The sequence below is a fragment of the Echeneis naucrates genome, chromosome 17, assembly GCF_900963305.1.
Source record: "Echeneis naucrates chromosome 17, fEcheNa1.1, whole genome shotgun sequence".
NCBI classification, from domain to species: Eukaryota; Metazoa; Chordata; class Actinopteri; order Carangiformes; family Echeneidae; genus Echeneis; species Echeneis naucrates.
The window spans coordinates 9,404,772-9,424,504 of record NC_042527.1 but is presented as its reverse complement, the minus strand read 5'-3'; the positions used below and the strand labels follow the sequence as shown (position 1 = coordinate 9,424,504).

Here is a 19,733-nt window from a genome sequence, read left to right as displayed (position 1 = left end):
GTGTGTGTGTGTTTTAATAGTAGCAGTTCGTCTAAGCACTTTTTTATCTGACATGTGATTTCCTATCTGTCTCAAAAGTCGTGGCTCACTCTTGAGATTCCAAGCCAATTTACCCTCCTGTGACCAACCACTGTGTGACAGCTTTGAGCGAGTGTGTGTGTGTGTGTGTGTACGCTTGTGTGCATTTGTCCAATCAGGAGGACTATCTTAAGGACCAAAAGAACACAGAAAAGGTGGAGAACAGTGTTAAAACGTCAACGTCAAAGGGGAGAAAATAGAGTCAGGCAGGGAAAAAGGTTTCTGCTTATTCAATTTATTCAACCCTCTCTAGCTCTTTAAATTAATTGTGAGATGTTTCAGCAATTTTTTTAACTCTCAACGTCTGTAGTTTGTGTGCGCCTGTCTGTGTGATGGTATATGCGATGACTTGCTGGCATACTAGTGAAGGAGTCCTATTAAAGGAACCCAAGTGTCTGCATCTGACTGGGTGTCACGGTTCAACATTGTAAGCATTCAACCAGCATGCACAGGCGCAAACACACACACACGCCGGAGCCTCTTCAAGCGACAAACTGGGGCAGTGCTCTTGTCATAGTCTGACAGAGTGCCATCTTCTCTGTTCTGCTAGTGCTGCTCGTGTGTATGAAATAGCAGAGTAGGCTAATAAAGTGTCGAAGAAGAAGGGGGGGGGGGGGGGCATGTCCAAAAATGGAGGGGAAAAAAAAGTTCATTATGGTGTAATTCATTTCACACAGGACCTGAATATTTTCATCACCTTTGGTTTCAAGTGCCGGAGCACTTTTCAAGGCTTTAGAGAAGGACGTTTTAAATAAATCATTCACATTTGTTTTTAAAAATTGCAGCAATAAAGCAGCTGCATTGAAAAAAAAAAAAAAAACTTTGTAGTGCTCTTCTTCCTATTTCTGACTGCAGCATAGAAAACATCTCATCCGTTACATTCACTTATCTATAAATGAAAATGGCTAAGATTTGGCCAGCTGATGCATTAAGATTCATATTTATATATACAGTGAGAGCCACTGATGAGCAAAGCAGATGTGCTATCCTATTTTTCTATTTTTGATCGTGACAGATGGCTTGTAAATTTCTTCTTGATTTGATGACGTACAAACACTGAAAAAAAAAAAAAAACTTATCTGATAGCTTTCTGCTTTGTTAATGACAGCACTAATACCAGTGTTTCATAAACATTTCCATCTGTTTAACTACATATCATTCAATATGTACTGCAATTCCAACCAACCAGCCAAGCAACAGCCACACACATCACGTATCTCTGGATCACTTTAGTTGCAGTTTGAATTTATGTACATATAGTCATTTCATACATATGTATAGATAGTTAATGATTCTTCAGCATTTTTACTAAATGGATTTCCTTCGAGATGGTGATTAAAGTTCTATCTGATGTAATCTAATCAAATTTAATTTCATCTTCTCTATCTGTCACCTGTTAAACTAGTTCACCCTATTTGGTTTCTGCCAAAAGTAAATTCTACTACATTTATTTCTCTTCCGTATTTCGACCCCTAAATGATTGCCTTGTATAATGGAAGAGGAAAGCAACTGTCAAAGTAAAAGTAACCGATTTACCAGTGACATACGTCAACAACAGTGTATAGATCACCATTTAATGTTAATTACATACTGTGCGCCCCATGTTAAGCACAGTTGCGCACACAGACATGGATCAATAGCCTCAATGTTGTGTTTATATGCCACATCATGCAGTTAACACATTAAAGTAATTTTCCAAAATCCTGCTCATTATCAGAATAATCAGCAGCGATACATACTGTATACTCATTGCATGGTTAGACAACTTATCAAGTCAGATTCACAACTAACCCACATTATCAACGTAGTGTACGTTATCAACATTTTTCACTTTACACGCAAGGAATTTGCTGTTTGTATGATTTTATTTGGATCAGAAGACTAATGATCTAAACGATCATCTAACTATCATCTATTTTCTGTTTGCAGTCATCTATGTAATCTATGTATTTTGTTCTGCACAATATGAAATTCAATTTTGTGTGTGTTGAAGTGGAGAGGATCAGCATTTCTCTGATCAGAATGGAAAGGAGGAGCAATGAACCTGAATCAATGAGGAATTAGGATTAGAATTGAAATTACCTCTGATGAATAATTCATAGACACTTCTTGCAGTTAGCGATGAGACACGAAGAAAAGGGTTTTTTTTTTTTGTTTTTTTTTACTCAGCAATCATGGTAGCTTTCACCTCATTTTAGTCCTGCAAAAATTTTGACAGTATATTGTTGATTGGAATATGCCCTGCTTCATGGAAAACACACCATCCACATACAAGTGAAGGAGTCTTAGGTACACATAAAAATATATGCAGCAGCATTTCTCTAAATGTGCGTATACCCTGCAATGCAGAAACATAAAAAAACCCCCAAACTTTCTGGATGCATCAGTTAAATTATTCAGTTGAAGCAGTAGTATCCATCTCACATTTGTATGGTAAAACAAGGATAGGACAGGAAGGATATACAGCACCAGACAGCTTCAATAAAATGAGCAGGGCATGAGGGCACAGATGGAGAGAGAAAACTAAAAGGGGGGAAAAAAAAGACAGACTGAGAGCCTCTAGTGGTTTGTGGATGAGTGGAGAGAGGACTGATGAAAAGACAGCAAGAGAGGAAAGTGTAGCAGTTGGGATACAACAGCAGTTTCTTCCTAAAGTTCAGAGCTCAACTCTTCCCACTCCTTCATCGTGCTCTTAAATCGGCCCGTTTGTTGCCCCGACAACACTCGCTGGTTGAACTGCGCTCTCGGCGGAGTGGAAGACGGGGGAGGCTCTGTGTGTGTGCTGCTACTGAGATATAGGGTGTGCATGTGTCCGTGTGCGACCGCGTGCAGTTGTATATTGGAGCAGAGTAAGTTATCTAGAAGAAAGCTTTGCGAGCTGCGAGGCTTTGTTTTACTAAAGCAGGCTGTTAGCCTCTTTTGTTGCCTCAAAGAAGAGATTTCAGTCTCAGCGGTGCTGTCTCTCTGATGAATGCAAAGCAACATTTCAACATTTTGGGAAACAGTCAGTTTTTCTTGTAGCGAATTAGCATCCCTTTCTTTTTAAATAGGAGGTATTTCCCTGGAGCTGGCTGGACGAGCTTAGCATAAAGTCTGGAAACGGGTGTAAATCACTGGTCTGGTTCAGTCCAAAGGGAAAAAAATGTATCAGTTTACCTTTAGTATTACGAATCAGTCATACTTTTTGAGTTTAGTTTGTACGAAACTTAGCTATTTCTTCCTCTATGTTTTCAGCCTTAAGCCTTCTGGCTTTAGCTCCATGTGTTATATTTGAAAAATGTAGAAGATTTTCCTCAATGATTGAATGAATTATTAAGAAATATAATATACTTATTTTAAGGATACAAGAAGATAGTTGTTTAATGTTTTTTTCTGTTCTTTTCATTAAGTTAGTTTTAATACATCTGTATGCTTGTAGGGTATGTATTTTTTTATGACTGGATGTGTTGATTCACTGCAATCATTTTGATTACTCGTTCGACTAATCTTGGTGTGAAAATTTGGTTCTGAAAATAGATATATATATCAACTACTTGTGTATGGTCAGCATTTCATTTGCCTTACCTCATTTTTTTTTTTTTTTTGGACTCTCTTACAGGAAGACGTTCTATCATAACAGGATCTGTAAAGTGGATTACTGTAAACTGTAGCTGTCAGCGTTATTAAAGCAGCTATTGGCTGTGAGGGTCATATTACCAGTGTGAAAACTGGTCTAAACTGTTTTAATCCTTAAAAAAAAGTGGGTTTATATGTAATTTCAACAATGAGGCTTATATGAGCAGCATTATCATGTTGAATATGGCGTCAGTAAGTCCCTTTACCAAGTCCACTGGTTAATTTCATGTTTCTCTGACTAGAAAAGATCTGAAGAGCTCATTATATAGTCACATATTGTACTCTGTCTTGAGCGTGTGTGGTGGTCTTATTGTGCGGTCTTTTCTCTTTGTGCCACTGGAACCATCTTATGTTGTGTGTTTGTCAGTTTTGTGTGCAAGTGTGTGTGCGTGTGTAAGCATCCCAGTCTCTTTGTGTGCCAATCTGGCTGTTGGCAAGGCTGTTTGATACTTGGCAGGTGGATCACAGCTTCTTGCAGCCCAGCTGAGGCAGTGTATGCCGACCAGAGAGGCAGAGAGAAAGAGCAGCAGAAAGACATAAACAGACAGAAAAGGAGAAAAGAGGGGAAGGCAGGGAGAAGCACACACTCCCAGAGTGAGAGGACAAATAGACAGAAGGAGATGGAAAGACAAAGAGACGCTGAAATGCTGAAATGCAATTTCTGTAAACAGCTCTATAAGTAGGTGCAGTTTCAGCGTTTTACAAGAAGTACAATTTCACACCTCCACCCCCCTCTCTTATCATCTTTCCTTCTCAAAATGTAAACCTCACAGTTTGATGTTGAAAATCAATACAACAACGTGTCTCTGTGTAACCAAACAACTCTCACAGTAATCAGGTCACACGTGCATGTCTATGGATCTGTGCATTTATGTCCTCTGATCAAAGCCCATGAAATATTAGAGACTATGAGTCTCCATGAGTCGTTGTGAGGTATTTTTAGACGGGGATGCTGGGGAAAGCCATGTTCGTAGAAAGATGTCTGTCCTTTTAGTTTTGTTTCCATTGCTGTCACTGAGCGCTCACTTTTGTAACGTGCTCCGTTGTGAGTGTGAGATGTCATGTTTAGTTGCTCATCAGCCTGGAGGTTTGGTATGGTTTGTGTGTGTGAGTGAGAGAACGCGTAACATGAGCCTGGCCTGACTGTCTGAGTGATGAGCTTGGTGTTTTTGTTTTGGGCCAAAACCAGTCTAGCCCTGGGTTCGATTTCACACTTCCCACTTCCCCCGACAAGAGAAGAGAGAGACGGAGATAGGATGAGAGCATTTGGAAATGGATGGACAGATGGAACCAGATCTAGAAATAGACGGCTATAGATGGAGGGGAATTCACGTTTATTTGCGGGAGAAGGAGACACTTTTCTATAATTTCCCTGTTTTCCCAGTCTGTCTTCAACAGACACACAACACATGTAGCACATGTCACATGCACACACGCACAGACTATATGCATACTTGCTGTATCAGCACACAGGAAACTATAGCTAATACATAATTGATGAGTGGAGCCATTGATTACAAGTGATTAGTGGTATTGACAGGAGGTGTGAGGGGAACAGAAACGTGTCAATGCGTAGGTTTCTATGTGCGCCTGCTTTCCCAGTGGGCTGCAAAAATGCTTCAGAATATGTAATGGCCTCAGGAACACTTTGGCTTACTAGACAGTTCTGTCAGGGAAGTTCTCCCTAATGAGTGACTCACATGCAAAAAGGGTCTTAAAGCAGACCTTTGGAAGAGGCACCTCTGCTCAGATTATGATTTGAACTCTTCTCTTTTAAATGCAATTATGACTGAAGCTCAAGTGGCAAGATGGGTAATTTAGCAGCTCTTTAATGTTAACTGGCAGTACCAAAACTTACAACTTAATGTTTAAAGTGTTAAAAAAGGAGATATTTTGGTGTTATTGGCCCAGGAGAGCATTATTAACAGCAGATAATAATATAAATTAAGCTAAATACGTATTTTTCTCTCAAGATTATAGGTAACATGTATACAGTTTATACACTGCCAATTGGGAATGAATAAAACCAGATGGTCGATGTTTACATGAATGACATGCTCCCAACAACCTCTATACTATCTGGACTAGAAGGACAGCTTCAGTGGTGGGCAGCTCTGGTTCAAAATTACCACACACACAGACACACACTGCTGAATTTGCTTGTTTTAAACACACACACACACCAAAATCAGTTCACTTCACTACTTTACCCTCCGAATAAAGTCAGACTATCTCTCGGCCTAGATGCCAGTGCATGGAAGTAAATTCTAAAGTAAAAAACCCTTTAAAAACTATTAAGGTTGGAGTCACTTGTGCAGGTTGAATCGGCACAACAGTAAGTGAGTCACAGAAAATATAATTGGCAAAATTAGCTTAATATGAAACAGACAATTATATGCAAACCTGTTGATAAGTGGCTTTTATCTCAGAGCAGAAATATGTGTGTGTGTGTGTGTGTGTGCATCCATGTCTTTCTGTTGAGCCCTGAAATCACGTATTATTATACTATTATGCTCTATTTCTGTACACCACTCAAATGCTCATGAACTGGAAAGCAGTCTAAACGGTCTTTAGCTTCTCTGAATACACACATCGGCTGGAGGCTGCTTTTGACCTTTTGCTGCTTAGCAGCTCTCCTCCACTGTCTCATCCCTCTCATTTAATCTATCTCCCTCGCTCACCTCGGCTTTGCTGTGCAGCCCCTGTCTCTACTTCGTTACATCAAGTGCACTATTTTTGAGCGGGTTTCTCACTGTGCATGCGCAACCAGACCCACATGCGCACCATTACACATACATACACATACAAACACACTAATGCACTATGACATGCCTCCTTGTTGTCGTGGTGTGCAGAGCGCAGGAGAGCGGCTGGGATTCAGTTCGGGCTGGTGAACAGCATGAGTGCGAAAGGAAGAGAAAGAGAGGGAGTCAGGAAAAGTAGACCAATTTTACAGTTCCTTTGATACCTACAGGCTGTATGGATACACAGAGGGGATTGTAAACAGGCACTTTCTGCCTCTTTCAGTTGAGTGATTAGTCTCATTTGCATTCAGGAGGACAAACTGTTTCCTTCTTACTTGGGAATAGTTTTTCCAGGTCACCACTAACCTTATAAAAATTGGAGGGAATATGCAAGCACGCTGCTTTAAGTGATGCAGTCATTTTCAACTGTGTCAGGTCACCTGCTCGTAATGTCTAATCTTGTCTGAGATCGAAAGCGTAGGTTGAAAGATTTCAATAGCCGGATCAACAAAGTCAGCTGCGATGTGTGTGATTGAGAGAGAAGAAGAAAGAGAGAAGCAGCAGTCTCTGCAGATGGATACTGATTAAATATTGATGGTCAGCAGTGTTGAGGGCATGATTAGGAGCCGAATGAACCAAGCCTCAACAAGCACACACACACACACACACACACACACACAAACACACACACACACACACTAACAAGTGACACACATCTGCACACAGGCGGAGAACCTTGCTCCAGAGGCTGAGCAGGTTTCATTATGCCTCCCACTGGTCAACCTGTCACCTTCTTACCTTCACACTTCACTCTCACCTTCCTTCATTCCCCCTCCACGTCCTGCTGTCAGGTAGGAGATCACTCACAAATCAAAAACACATTCATTCGTCCTAGAGGACATTCTCAAATTATAAAAGTTGTAGTTTTTATGAATTTTTTGGGTTCAAAATTGTCATGTTTTTCTCATTTACACATACACTGTAATGTTTTCGAGCCACGGAGAGAGTTTTCATTTAATGTCCCCAGGTTTTGAGATAGCCATCTCACAGATTAATGTGTGGATAAGCTACGGACCATGCTGACAGCAGATTTTATAGGGACTGTTTCTCAGGTGGAGTTGTCTGAAAAGTGCATCTAAGAGTACATTTTGTGAGTGAGAGAGTGCAACTGCATTTTGTTTGAGCACCACAAACAGGATTCAATTTATCTCCACTGTGTTTGATATCCCAGAGATGTATTTGTTTCCAAATGTTTGCCTTGATAGCAACTGTGCTGTCAGAAATCTACTTGAATTGAGAAGGGCAGCACGGTGGCGTAAGAACAGTTTCCTCCCAGCGTCCAAAGACATCATGTTTAGGTTAACTGGTGACTCTAAATTGTCCGTAGGTCTGTTTGTCTCTGTGTGTTGGCCCTGTGATGGACTGGCGACCTGTCCAGGGTGTACCCCGCCCTCGCCTGGAATGTTGGCTGGGACCTGAAAATGGAAAAGTGGTACAAGATGGATGGATGGACTTGAGAAGAGTTTGGATTCAATGTTCAGTAGGGAGTGGCAAAATATTGCCACAAATGCCTCAAATCTCTCCTGCTGTACTTCTGTTCAGTTGGATAAAATGGCTCGACCATCATAACAGCTTGATGTCCACAGACCAACACATGTGGCTGATTGTGGGCCTGACCGGGTGACGAGAATGAGACGAAAACAGTGTTTAACCTCATTCGCACAGAGACACTTAATATGTTTTATTCATCCTGTAGACATGTCAGGATTGAGATCTATTATAGCCATAGTCTCATTGGCCCTTGAGGAACACAAACCTCAAAGCTGAATTCTTCAGGCCTATGGAGGGCGAGAGGTTGATAGTGGAAAGAGAGAGAGAGGGTTGTGAGTGCAGTATCACTTTAATGTCTAGAATGCAAATGTAAAATATCCATAAAATATACATTTCCTTGGTATTTTTATGCTGTTTCACTGACTGACTTTGCGTCCCCTTGAACCAGGACAGCTGCAGCACAACCGCAGTAATCTCAATGTTGAAATTGTAGGTTTCCTGCTGTTTGTGCAGTTTCCACTGCTGTTGCACAACGAAAGGCACCCACCATATAAAAGATCTCTGAGCCTCGTGTGAGGTTTACAAGACAATGTTCTGAGATCCATCAGATTTCTTCACACTGCATATTGAAAGAAAATATTGTGACTTTATATGGGGACTGAGAAATGACATGTGACTTACGGTTACTTCTGCACATGTAAGCTGACATATCTGTTCTCTCTGTGTTCTTGCAGTTACATTGCTGGAGTCAATGTCAGCTCTGGCTGACCTGGGCTGGGAGGCCTACCCTAATGAGGGGGTGAGTACTGTATATACAGCACCACACAAACACACACACACACACATAATTATTAAGTATAAAGCTGATACCCATCTCTAGTAAGTCGTGTTGACATGTTTTATTTTCAGGGAACAGGCAGTGACTCAGCTAGCAGTCGCGTTTGAGCGTGTTTCAGGGAGCATTGTCTTCTTGAGCTCTCCTTGCTTAATTGGGAGTCTGCAGGGAGAATTAACAAATTATTTCTGCTGCGCTGAAAATTCTGTGGCACCGGAGCCTCTATTTATTACGGGTTGTGATTTTTTTGGAAAAAAATGAAGAGACAATGTGGAAGGGTAAATACTCTTACGTAAGGGGACCTGGTGGGTACAGGTTGCCGTACTCTGAATGTATGCAGGGATTACATAACTAGAGTTTTCCATGTATAGGGACCGAGCGAGCCTGGGGTGCAGCCAGCATGAATCAGTACAGGACATCAGAGGAGTAAGAAGAGAGAAAGACGATGAAAGCGCAGAGAGGAAGAGTGACAAAGGTGATTCAATAAAGAAGCGAGAGCTGGTTCTGTATGTCACTCTAGCACTAGAGCTGCTGAATGGCGCTGAATTAATTCTATTTCCCCTTGAGTCACGCACTTCCTCTCCACCATTCAGCATCACTGTGTTAAATTGCAGGATGCCACACGTAGTTTCATGGTTGTGTGCAGCAGAGAAGAGGCAGCTGAAGTGTGCAGAGCTAACCAAGGCTGTTTTCTCAGGCAATCAAGGGTATCAAGTTCACATATTTGAAATGCACTGATTGTGCAGCTATATTGTGGATATCTGTATATTTCTTTTCCTCCACTGATGTCCTTATAGGAGAGGAGAATGTTTTCCATCTGTGGCTAAACCAAAAGCTTCTATCTGATTTTGGAAAAAAAAAAAAAAAGTTAGTTTAATTGGAAATATGGTTCAGTTTTGGTTGGCTTAATCATGGCCTGGAAAAGCACATGTTGTTAGTTTACTCTCAAAGAAATGTGTTGGCAAGAAAGTAAAATATATACAATAAACTCCATCTAGATTCTTTTTTCATGAACTGTCAGTATTATGAGTGTACTTCCTGAGTGTATAAAGGAACTGAGAGGAGACTCGCTCTCTCGGCCTCCGCACAGCTCCTGTGTTAAAGAAACACTACAGCAGCATCAACTGAGACATTATAAAAATGAAAAAAACTTTGTTTCATTATGGTGCCTTTACTTTCATGTTTTATCAACTGCTTGATCTGCTTTATCTTTATTAAATTGGTTAAAGCTGGGAAAGTCTTTGCTCTCATGGTTGTTCTCATTTTGTGTGCGTCCATGAAGATGACGCTATCGTCCTCCTAGAAACATGAACCCCCCCCTTTGTTTTACTAGCCACTGCCAGTAAAGCAAGGCAAATCTTAAGTCTGAATTGTATGAAAGGCAGCTGCTTCTGTTTCTTACAGAAGGATGTACATTTTTCTTCGCTTTGTTTTTTCAAAGCTATTAATGTTGTGTTTGTCATAAACAGCTGAAAGGCAAACCAGCTTAAAGCAACACAAAGCAAGTGCAGCTGAAGAAGCATAAACAAACAGGAAAACATGAAGTGAAAGAAAATGAAAGGTTTTTTTTTTTTTTTTTAACAAGTTCCTATTTTTACTTTTCTACTTGTGACATAATTTCCATAAGAATTTATAGCATGGGATCAATATTATTTGAAGTCTGTGCTCTATGTATTATTTCCTCAAAGAACTTTTCTAATGCAGCTATTAACAAAACCAATTAAAGAACATGTTATAGGAGGAAAAAAGTCATACTCACTCCACTATTAATATCTGTTCTACATCAGCATGAAGTTCAATTTAGTCACGCAGCTATGCCGGGATAGCAACATTTCCCCTGCCTGCATATTATTTGGTGAAACACACAGGAAATCTATTATGTTGGTCACCAAGGTAGCTGAGCTTTGTAAATGCTCGCCTTCAGTGAAAGGTGGTCGATGCAACAAGATCCTATTTGTTCAGCAGATCAGTTTTAAACAGCGCATTGAGGAAAGAGCAGAAACAGTGAGCTGTTATACTAGAGGTGGCTGAGGATGACAAGCTGTTACTGTGGCCAGCCTGCATCAAAAAATGAGGAAATAAAAGTGTTGGGAGATCATTGTTCCAAGATGATCGTCCGCTGGTCATTCCTGGACAGACCGTTCTTCTCTGTATTCGTATACAACCTTATAAATAGTGACTAATAGAGGCTGCAAATCCCGTTTGTTTATCATATCTATATACATATTGTATGTCTCAGAATTAAGAGTAATGCCTTTTGAGGAGAGCTGCTCCATGCATGTAAAGGAGAAGAAAGGGGAGAATGTCACAGTCAGGGGGAAAGCTGCCAGGGCTGAGAAGGTCTGTATGTTTTATATCAGGGGGATTATCTAGTTGACCTTTGCACTTTAAACCTGTGGACTGGACTCATTCGGAGGCAATTCCCAAAAATCTGAGACCACTGTCTAGGGGAATTTGTCCAAAACCACACTTGACCCCCGGGGGTCACGCTTAATCCAAGCCGTGCAGGGCCGGATGTGCCCGAGACTGAGCTGAGCGGCCCACTTCTGTCACCAGGCAGGGGTGCTCCCTGTGAGGGACACAAAACAGATACGTCTTAATGATGTTTGAAAATGAGAGGCCCCCGCAGCATCTCGACTCCCAACCAGAGGCTCCACAACTCCTTCTCTTTCTTCATCTTCCTGTTCCCTCATCCATCTGTTTTTATCTAACTCCACACCCCCAACCACAGATTGTTCCAGCATTCTGAGGCCAATTATGTCCTCGTAGGTGTACCCATCAGAAGGGGGGATATTGTTAAGCTGGTGAATGGTTGAACTTAAACCCTGATCCGACATCTCTGCTTCACTTCAAAGCAATCAAGCAGGCTCCTTGCTGATTGGCTGGGGTGATTGAGGGTTCAGGGAGGAAAGTTTCACTCTGAATGTTAATTAGCGTTGAGTCTATTTGAACACAGACAACATTTTTCACGACAAGAATGATAGCTTAGATTCCCTGGCCTGCCCAAATATTTTCCCACTCGAGTTTTTGGTGAGTTTGCGCTCAAGAGGCTGGTGTATCATTTGGAAGTGTGGAGGTGAGCAGGTTGTTTTTGTGACCACAAACACACCTGTGCATTACACCAGCTAAAAAGTGACAGTGAACAGACGCCACCATCAAGGGAAATAAGTCACTCACCAGGAAGTGGCAGTAATCCAGCCACTCCAAACTCTGCCTACAAAGAAATAAACAAAGACATCATAAAGCCCTCTTTATCCCTCAATGACTATTCCCATAAATGCTTTAATTACTATTCCCCGGGGACTCAGCTTTGTGTGTGTGTGTGTCTGTGGGTGTGTGCAAACGTCCTGTGATGTCCGACTGGTCCCAACTCTGCACAGATGGGTCTATTTAGCTGCCAGGCAAGCCTGTAATTTACCAAAATTCATTCATCTCTCCTCTCTTCTCCCCCTCTCTCCCCATGTCTGGTGTTTTGCGCTTTTAATTGAATCGAGCGCAGTTGATCACAATGACTCTAAGTTATTGTATGTGTACAATGTCAAGCAAGAGTCCAGTTCCCTTACGAGTAATCTTCAGACTCAGAAGTGGCTGTCAGGGACATTTGTGTCAGTTGTTTTCAGCAGCTTAAACAATCTCCTGCCTCTTCTTTTTTTCTTTGGTTTCTGCAGTAGAGGGTCTGTTGGGTCAGAATCAAGAGAGAGCTGGTTTTGTTCGAGCTCCAATTCATACACAGTAGATGTTTCATTGGAGGCTGTGGAGATTAAAAGCATGTGAGTGTGTGAGAGAGCTGGTGAAAGTGCGTGTGAGCTTATGTGAGAATGTGTGGGGGTTTTTTATGTGGATCTGTTTTAGTGCTCAGGACTTGGAGGTGAAATGCGTCAAGCTTTTGCCGGGTTGTTGGGCTGTCACATCTGATTAACCTCAAGAATCCAACCTTAGCTTGGACTTGTTTGAAAGTTTCTTTGTCTTTTTTGTTGTTTTCCTGGCATTTTATTAGCGTGTCTTCTCTCTTTATTTCTTACTCTGTGCCTCTCGCTTCACCTACAACTCTGGGTGATTGAATTTTAGGACATCTTAGGGATGGCAGGTAGATCATTCTGGGTGCTGCTTTCCCTGTGTGCGCATGTGTGTTTGTGTGTGTAGTCTTAAGTTCACACAGGTATGCATGCATGTATGTGTATGCACTATGGGTTTATAGCATGTATTATGTGTTTGTATGGTTGGGAGACAGTAAGGTGATATGTGCTCATCTCTCCGGAGCTTAAAGCTTCAGTATTAACATGATGACAAGAGCTCAGAACAAAGATGGTGGTCCTCTCATCCCTCACCACAAACGAGGACAAACTGGTATGTGTGTGTGTGTGTGTGTGTGTGTGTGTGTGTGTGTTTTGAAGAAAATCCAGTTAGCTTCCTCTTGAATGGATCAGATATCTTGAGACTCTGAGACCACATTGGTGTATTTTCCATTTCTTTAAGGAATAGACATGCTCTCTCTCGCGCTTGCTCTTGCAGTGTGTGTGTGCGTAGATAGAAATGTTTTCCTGCTCATGCGAGAAGTGTTCTCAATTACTGCCTTAGTCAGAAGTGGAAACAGATGGTAGCAGATGACGGGAGACAAAGTAGCTCTGTCCTAGTCCTTGCTCTCTGTCTCTCTCTCCCTCTCCATCGCTCTTTCTTTCTTTCTCTCTCTTGTACAAACACATATACACACAATCCCAAGAGCAAAATCACCCATTCAGTTTAGGAAAACACACACACATATAACATAGACAAAGACAGCCCTTCAGTCATCTTGACACAGATCATCACTCATATTCACCCAGACATGAAAACAGAACATGCAGCTTAGGCATCGGTTTGCACTAAACCACAGTCCACTGAACTCAGGCCCAGTCTCCCATTAGCAATGTTTGGACTAAGATCTCCTTTGTCTATTGCCTGCCAATGAAATAAGATAATCTTTCAGCCGAGCAGTGCTGAATGTCACTCAAACCTGTTTGCACATTCCCTTAGACTTTGATTTGAAGTTAACGTCCTCCTTTGCTTGTCAGTATTTTGCTATTCTCTTCTTCCTCCTTCTTCCAGCATCATTCACTCATCATTCCAGCTATCTACTTGTATCCATGTTTTTCCAAGTAGCATATTACAAAGATCTGCAATTTGCCTCAAAAATTCAGTATTTACAACTGGTAAAAAATCATAATCAATAAAGATAACATAGCTTTCTCATGTAGCACTTTGTTTATTTTTGGTCCTGTCTCTCCACCTCTCCTCCTCAGTGGGAGGAGATCAGTGTGATGGATGAGAGGAACACCCCAATGAGGACCTACCAGGTGTGTAACGTCATGGAGGCCAATCAGAACAACTGGCTGAGGACACGCCACATCAGCCGAGAAGGGGCGCAGCGTGTCTACATAGAGATCAAGTTCACCCTGAGGGACTGTAACAGCCTGCCGGGCGTCCCTGGTACCTGCAAAGAGGTCTGAATCACAGCACAGAACATATGGGCAACAAGGTGGCAGATAACCAGTGTCCTTGCAGCTGGACCGCGTGAATGCATGTTTAGGCCCTCCTGTTGTATTTTTCTTCTTTATTTTTCTACTGTCGGTGAGCAAATCATTGAATTTTGACTCTGCCGCTGTCTGCTCTATGAATTCTTTTCAGAAGGAAGCAAGTAAAAGGACATATTTCTTATTTTTTGGATTTATGGTACAGGAGTAAAGCTTGTATGAAATGTGGTAGAGAAGGAAATTCCTTTGAGTCTGGGATTTGACTCAGAAAAATCATTTCTGAGATCCAGAAGTATGTCCTTCGACCTTTCTGTGCTCTGAGCCTTTTGGGTAAAATTGAGTGAACAAAAATAAACAGTATGCTTCACCTTACGAATATTTCATTTAACAAGTACATACTGTGTTAATTACAACACAAATTAAAAACATTTACAGCCTGCAACACGTCCACTCTAAAGCAATCGATGTCAGCTGAGTTCAGGGACATTCACTTCAATTTTTATGTCAATACTAAATCAGCAAATTAACGTTAGTGACAAATCTCAGCCATTTCAATGAAAATTGCTTGGTCTGATGTTGTACTTTATCACTGCAGCAGAAAATGGTGCAACAAAAATAAAATGAAGAAAATGTGAATTAAAATAAACTAGTAGAAACCAAATATTTTTGTATCATCTTTAAGATGTGTCTACATGTCAGATATGGGTCATGTTTTAGACCTGTTTACACAAGTACTTATAAGATGACTGGGAAGGATATACAGGTTTACAGTGTATATATATCTACATATAGATATTTATATATACACAGACACACATACATATACATATATATATGACAGAGGCAGGAAAAGAATATGAGAGAAGAATGCGGAATGAAATGGAGACTGCATTCGCTCGTATATTTTAACTTCTGATTTATTTTTTTTTACTGCTCCCCATGCTCTCATATCAGCCAGATATCACTGCCCCTCTGTCTTCATTTATCTCTTCTTTGTATGCCCCGTGCACCCTTTTCATTCTCATTACATCTCCAGAATGAGTTGTGGCGATGATATGAGACAGTGCAGCGCTGCACTTTCATGAAACTGCAGACAGTGCTGTTGACTGGCCACTGAGATAGAGGGACTGAGGACTGAAAAGAAGTGGGAGAATAGCTTTAGAGTGGACTCACTGACTCTTATCTGTCTATTCAGGAGTGTTCATTTTCTTTGTCTGATCTCATACATGCCTAGAGTTGTAAAGGTAATAGATGCTGTGTTCGTCTTGCAGACATTCAACATGTACTACTATGAATCCAACAATGCTAACCTATGGTTCATCAAGGAAAGTCAGTATGTCAAGATCGATACTATTGCTGCAGATGAGAGCTTCACACAGGTATGGAGACGCATAAAGGCACATCTACAGACCAGACAGGGCCTTTCTATAAATTTACAGTGTAATAAGCAAAGCTTCCACGGTCACATGCATGGTGTACACACACAAATGAAAACAAACCAGTGTGGTTGACTTTCGGCACTGGAAACAAAAGGCGCTTATTGACTGCTCGCTGTCCTTTGTCCACAGGTGGATGTTGGTGACAGAGTCATGAAGTTAAATACGGAGGTGCGCGACATCAGCAACCTGAGTAAAAAGGGTTTTTACCTGGCCTTTCAGGACCTGGGTGCTTGTATCGCCCTGGTGTCTGTCAGGGTGTTTTACAAGAAGTGCCCCCTCACTGTGCTAAACTTGGCCCAGTTCCCTGACACAATAACAGGCGGCGACACAGCGCTGGTGGAGGTCCACGGTGTGTGCGTGAATGCCTCTGAGGAGTTTGAGGCTCCCAAGATGTACTGCAGTGCAGATGGAGGCTGGCTTGTTCCCATCGGGAGATGTGTGTGCAAACCGGGCTTCGAGGAGAACAAGGACGTCTGCCAACGTGAGTGGGGTTGGGATCCCCGGGGCATGTATGTGGGATGTATTCTTATGTGTCAGAATGTGTTTGTTCGTATTTGAGTTGGAGGGAGACGGGGAAGGACAAATTGTATAGCATCAGTGAAAAAGGGGGATGGTGTTGTTATGTATCTGCGTTAATGTTTCGGTATATGAAGCGAAAACTTAGCAAGGTACAATTTACAGTTGTGTGTGTGTGTGTGTATCAGTGAACACACACATCTCATCAGTGCTGGCCTTCTGTTTAAGTAGAACTGGCTATTGAAGTATGTGGGCCTCTTCAGTGTCTTACAGAAGTGCCCTTATAAACGAAAACAGTCATTGTCTCCACTCTGCTCTCCATGATGTCAATAAACGCGTGTGCATGCATGTGAACCTGTTCAGGCCTGTGTGCCATTATGGATACATTTCATCGCTCACACGTGACTTTTGTTGTGGAACTGAGGATGGAAAGGCAGTGACTATGTATTTAGGTTAGTGACGAACTGTCCTTGTGTGTCAGCACGGATGCCATAACTCTGATTGACTTTAATACAGCTCCCAGCACTGTCAGGACAGTTCTCACACAGGAAAGGGTAGGAGTTGCTTTGAGGCATATCCTCTTTTTTCCCTTCTCTTTTCTTCTTTCTTTTTTTTCCAATTGTGTACACGTGTGTGTGTGTGTGTCATTTCCCCTGCTGAGTCAAGGAGAATGGCAGGAGTGTATGTGTGAGGAAGTTCTTATCGATGTGTTTGCATTATAGGCGAAGAGGAAAAGGTATGCTTATTGAGTCATAAAAAATCCACAAATGGTGTGTACATGTGTAGTGTTTGTGTGTGAGAGAGTGTACTGTGTGTACATGCATTTCGGTGAGCAAGCCATATTAGACTCATGCCATCATCTGTCCCCACAGGCTCACTTCCTCCCCAAAAAAGAAAATGGATATTCATTGCTGCAAACTTGGGATCGGTGCAGATAATGCATTTTCCGTTGTTTTGGAGATGCAGCAGCCAAGGCACCCAGAAAACTTGGCTGCTGGGCCTTAGAGACAAGTGAACAAGAACAAGCTGTACTCTGTAGTCTGCGGACTGGTAATGTGCACAGATTGTGGCAGAACTCTGGCTGCATATCAATCATCAAACACTGACTGTTGAGCTACAAGTCTGTCTTGTAAAATGACACACTGCAGTTATTTGAGAGATGAGCTCCCTGACAGGTTTTCAAATGATTTCACCACCGACGGTGTGCAGGTCCATGTCACATTCTCTGTATTGAAACTGCATCTGAAGTCAGTCTGACGCAGCAAAGCGGTCAACCTCAGTGATCCCCATGACCTCATCAGTCGGCTCCCTGAGTCTCATCACGCCACAGAGAACATTTAACAAGCTTGTTTTAACTCGTTAACACCATGCATGTGCACGTGAGCTCCAGTTCTGAGCAGAAGTCATGATGAAGTCTTATTGGCAGTCTGAGGTCAGAGGTCAGGAAATATATGTGTCCCTCACCTGGTAAGTTACGGTCACCACAGATGCGGTGTGCAAAGTGAATGTGTGTCTGGTGCCTTCGATGCAGAAAGAAATCTCGGCTTTTGGTTTCAAAGCAGCTTTTAACATGTAGTATTATTCTGTAAACAATCAAAAAGCATTTTTCAATAGATTTAAATTCCATCCATGAATTAAAGCTCCTTGTGTGCCACCCAATCAGTATTAGGGAAAACATTTTTGGGAGATCTTGGGGAGGATTTGCATGGCAATGAGCGGGAGAATTCACTGTCCTACGTATGTCAGCCGAACACATCTCATACTTGTTTGTTGCCTGTGAAATAAATGCCAGATTGGCACCCAGGAAACCAGATTTCGTTTGTTAGAAGCGCTTTCATGCCTGAGCCTTTTCGCCTGCGCGTGCCTGCGTTCTGATGTTCCCTTCCCTCGTCAAAACTTCACTTAGCCTGCTAATGTAACTGCATCTCTAATCAAGCTGCTTTTAGCAAAGACATGGGAGGACGCAGAGAAGTACAATGAAGCCAGTGTGTTGCACTGTAATGTGTCCCGCAGAGAACAAGGGCCAGGCTTTTAAAGAGTCCTCTCAGCACACAGCGTCAGCTCCAAACAAAAGGTTTCCTGCCCTCATATAGTCTGAGGGTCTTCCATAGGGAAAACACACTCTGCTAATGCATTTAAATCACCCTCTTTCATTTGCTGTCACACAAAGGGATGAAGGGATGAGGTGGGGGAGAGAGCTGAGAAAAGGACTAGGAGGGCATTTGTAATTATCACCATTGTGCAGGTGAACAGGTCTTCTATTGGGCAGGCACTTTGAATTCTCTTCCTCTTGTTCTTTTTGTGTGTCTGTGTGGGTGCCTGTTTTGGTCTTTTCTATCATTTAGTGGTTCTGATGCTCATTGTTTTCCTGCTCTAATGTTCTGTGTAAATCTTGTCACAGCGTTTTAGCTTCTCTCACCTCCTCTTTTTGTCTCTGTGTCACTCTCCCTCTCGCCGTAACTCCCTCTCTCTCTCTCTCGGTGTGAGACGCTAATGGAATCATTACTAGTCTCTCTGTGTTAGACAAACACCAGACACCACCAATTACAGCCATTTTTCTCCTCAATCTCTTGCTCCTAGCTGCTATTTTCTAACCTTGCTCTGCTGTCTGCTTCTATAATAGGGCTGTTCTCCACCTCTCTCCCTGTACAAGCCCCCCATTTTGCTCCTCACCCATCTCTTCTGATATTGTCTTCCTTTTTTCACCTCACCATTTTTTCTCCTGCCTCCTTCCTCTTCTTCCTCCCTGCAGCACCCATCTCCTCTGAGTTCTCTCGTTAAAAATTTATAGATCATGGGTTCATCTTTCTCTTTTTGTATTTTTCCCACCCCACACTCGCTCCATGTACCGTAAAGTGAGGCGTTTTGAATGTGTATGTGTATATTTGGTGAGGTTACTGTAGTGTCACTGCTTTAGAGTCAACCTGCTGAAATGTGTTGCAACAAATTGGTTTTCGCACAGACAGTTTCACAAAGCGAACAAGTAGCAACAGCATAACAAAATATTGTAAGGTTACGACAGAGGCTAACGTGTTATTATGAGAGAGAGAATGGCCGGCCCATGTAGAGTCAGTACAAGATTTATTCATTGGTCTGACTGTACATGTTTGCCTGTGATTTACAGTTACACACAGAATACGTGTATTTCATTTCTTCAATTGACCTGCTCTGTATTGACTGACACACTCTTTAGGTTTCAGTGGCAAAGAATAGAAATGAAATGTGTGAAAAAGTACAAAATTAACACTTTGCTTGCAGCTTTATGTCATCGCTAAAATTAACATTGACTCATATTTATGTGGGAGTGATTTATGGGGTGTGTAAAATAAGCTGCTGCTGTAGTTTTTAGCAGATATTACATAAACAGCAGCGGAGAACTACTTCTTGTGGTTTGTTAGTGAATGTCTTACTGAGTGTTGGAACACAGTAGGATCGTGTTTGTGGG

At 41.9% G+C, this 19,733-nt stretch overlaps 1 protein-coding gene across 2 annotated transcripts in view; it reads left to right on the top strand.

Annotated features, from left to right (window-relative positions):
• LOC115057157 (ephrin type-A receptor 3-like) overlaps positions 1–19,733 on the top strand; it is a 74,489-nt gene that overhangs the window by 5,794 nt on the left and 48,962 nt on the right. For both annotated transcript variants that reach the window (XM_029524040.1, XM_029524039.1), the window contains exons 2-5: positions 8,723–8,787; positions 14,103–14,303; positions 15,605–15,712; positions 15,902–16,253. In XM_029524040.1, the coding sequence (XP_029379900.1) occupies positions 8,723–8,787; positions 14,103–14,303; positions 15,605–15,712; positions 15,902–16,253 (726 nt within the window). The remainder of the gene's footprint in view (positions 1–8,722; positions 8,788–14,102; positions 14,304–15,604; positions 15,713–15,901; positions 16,254–19,733) is intronic.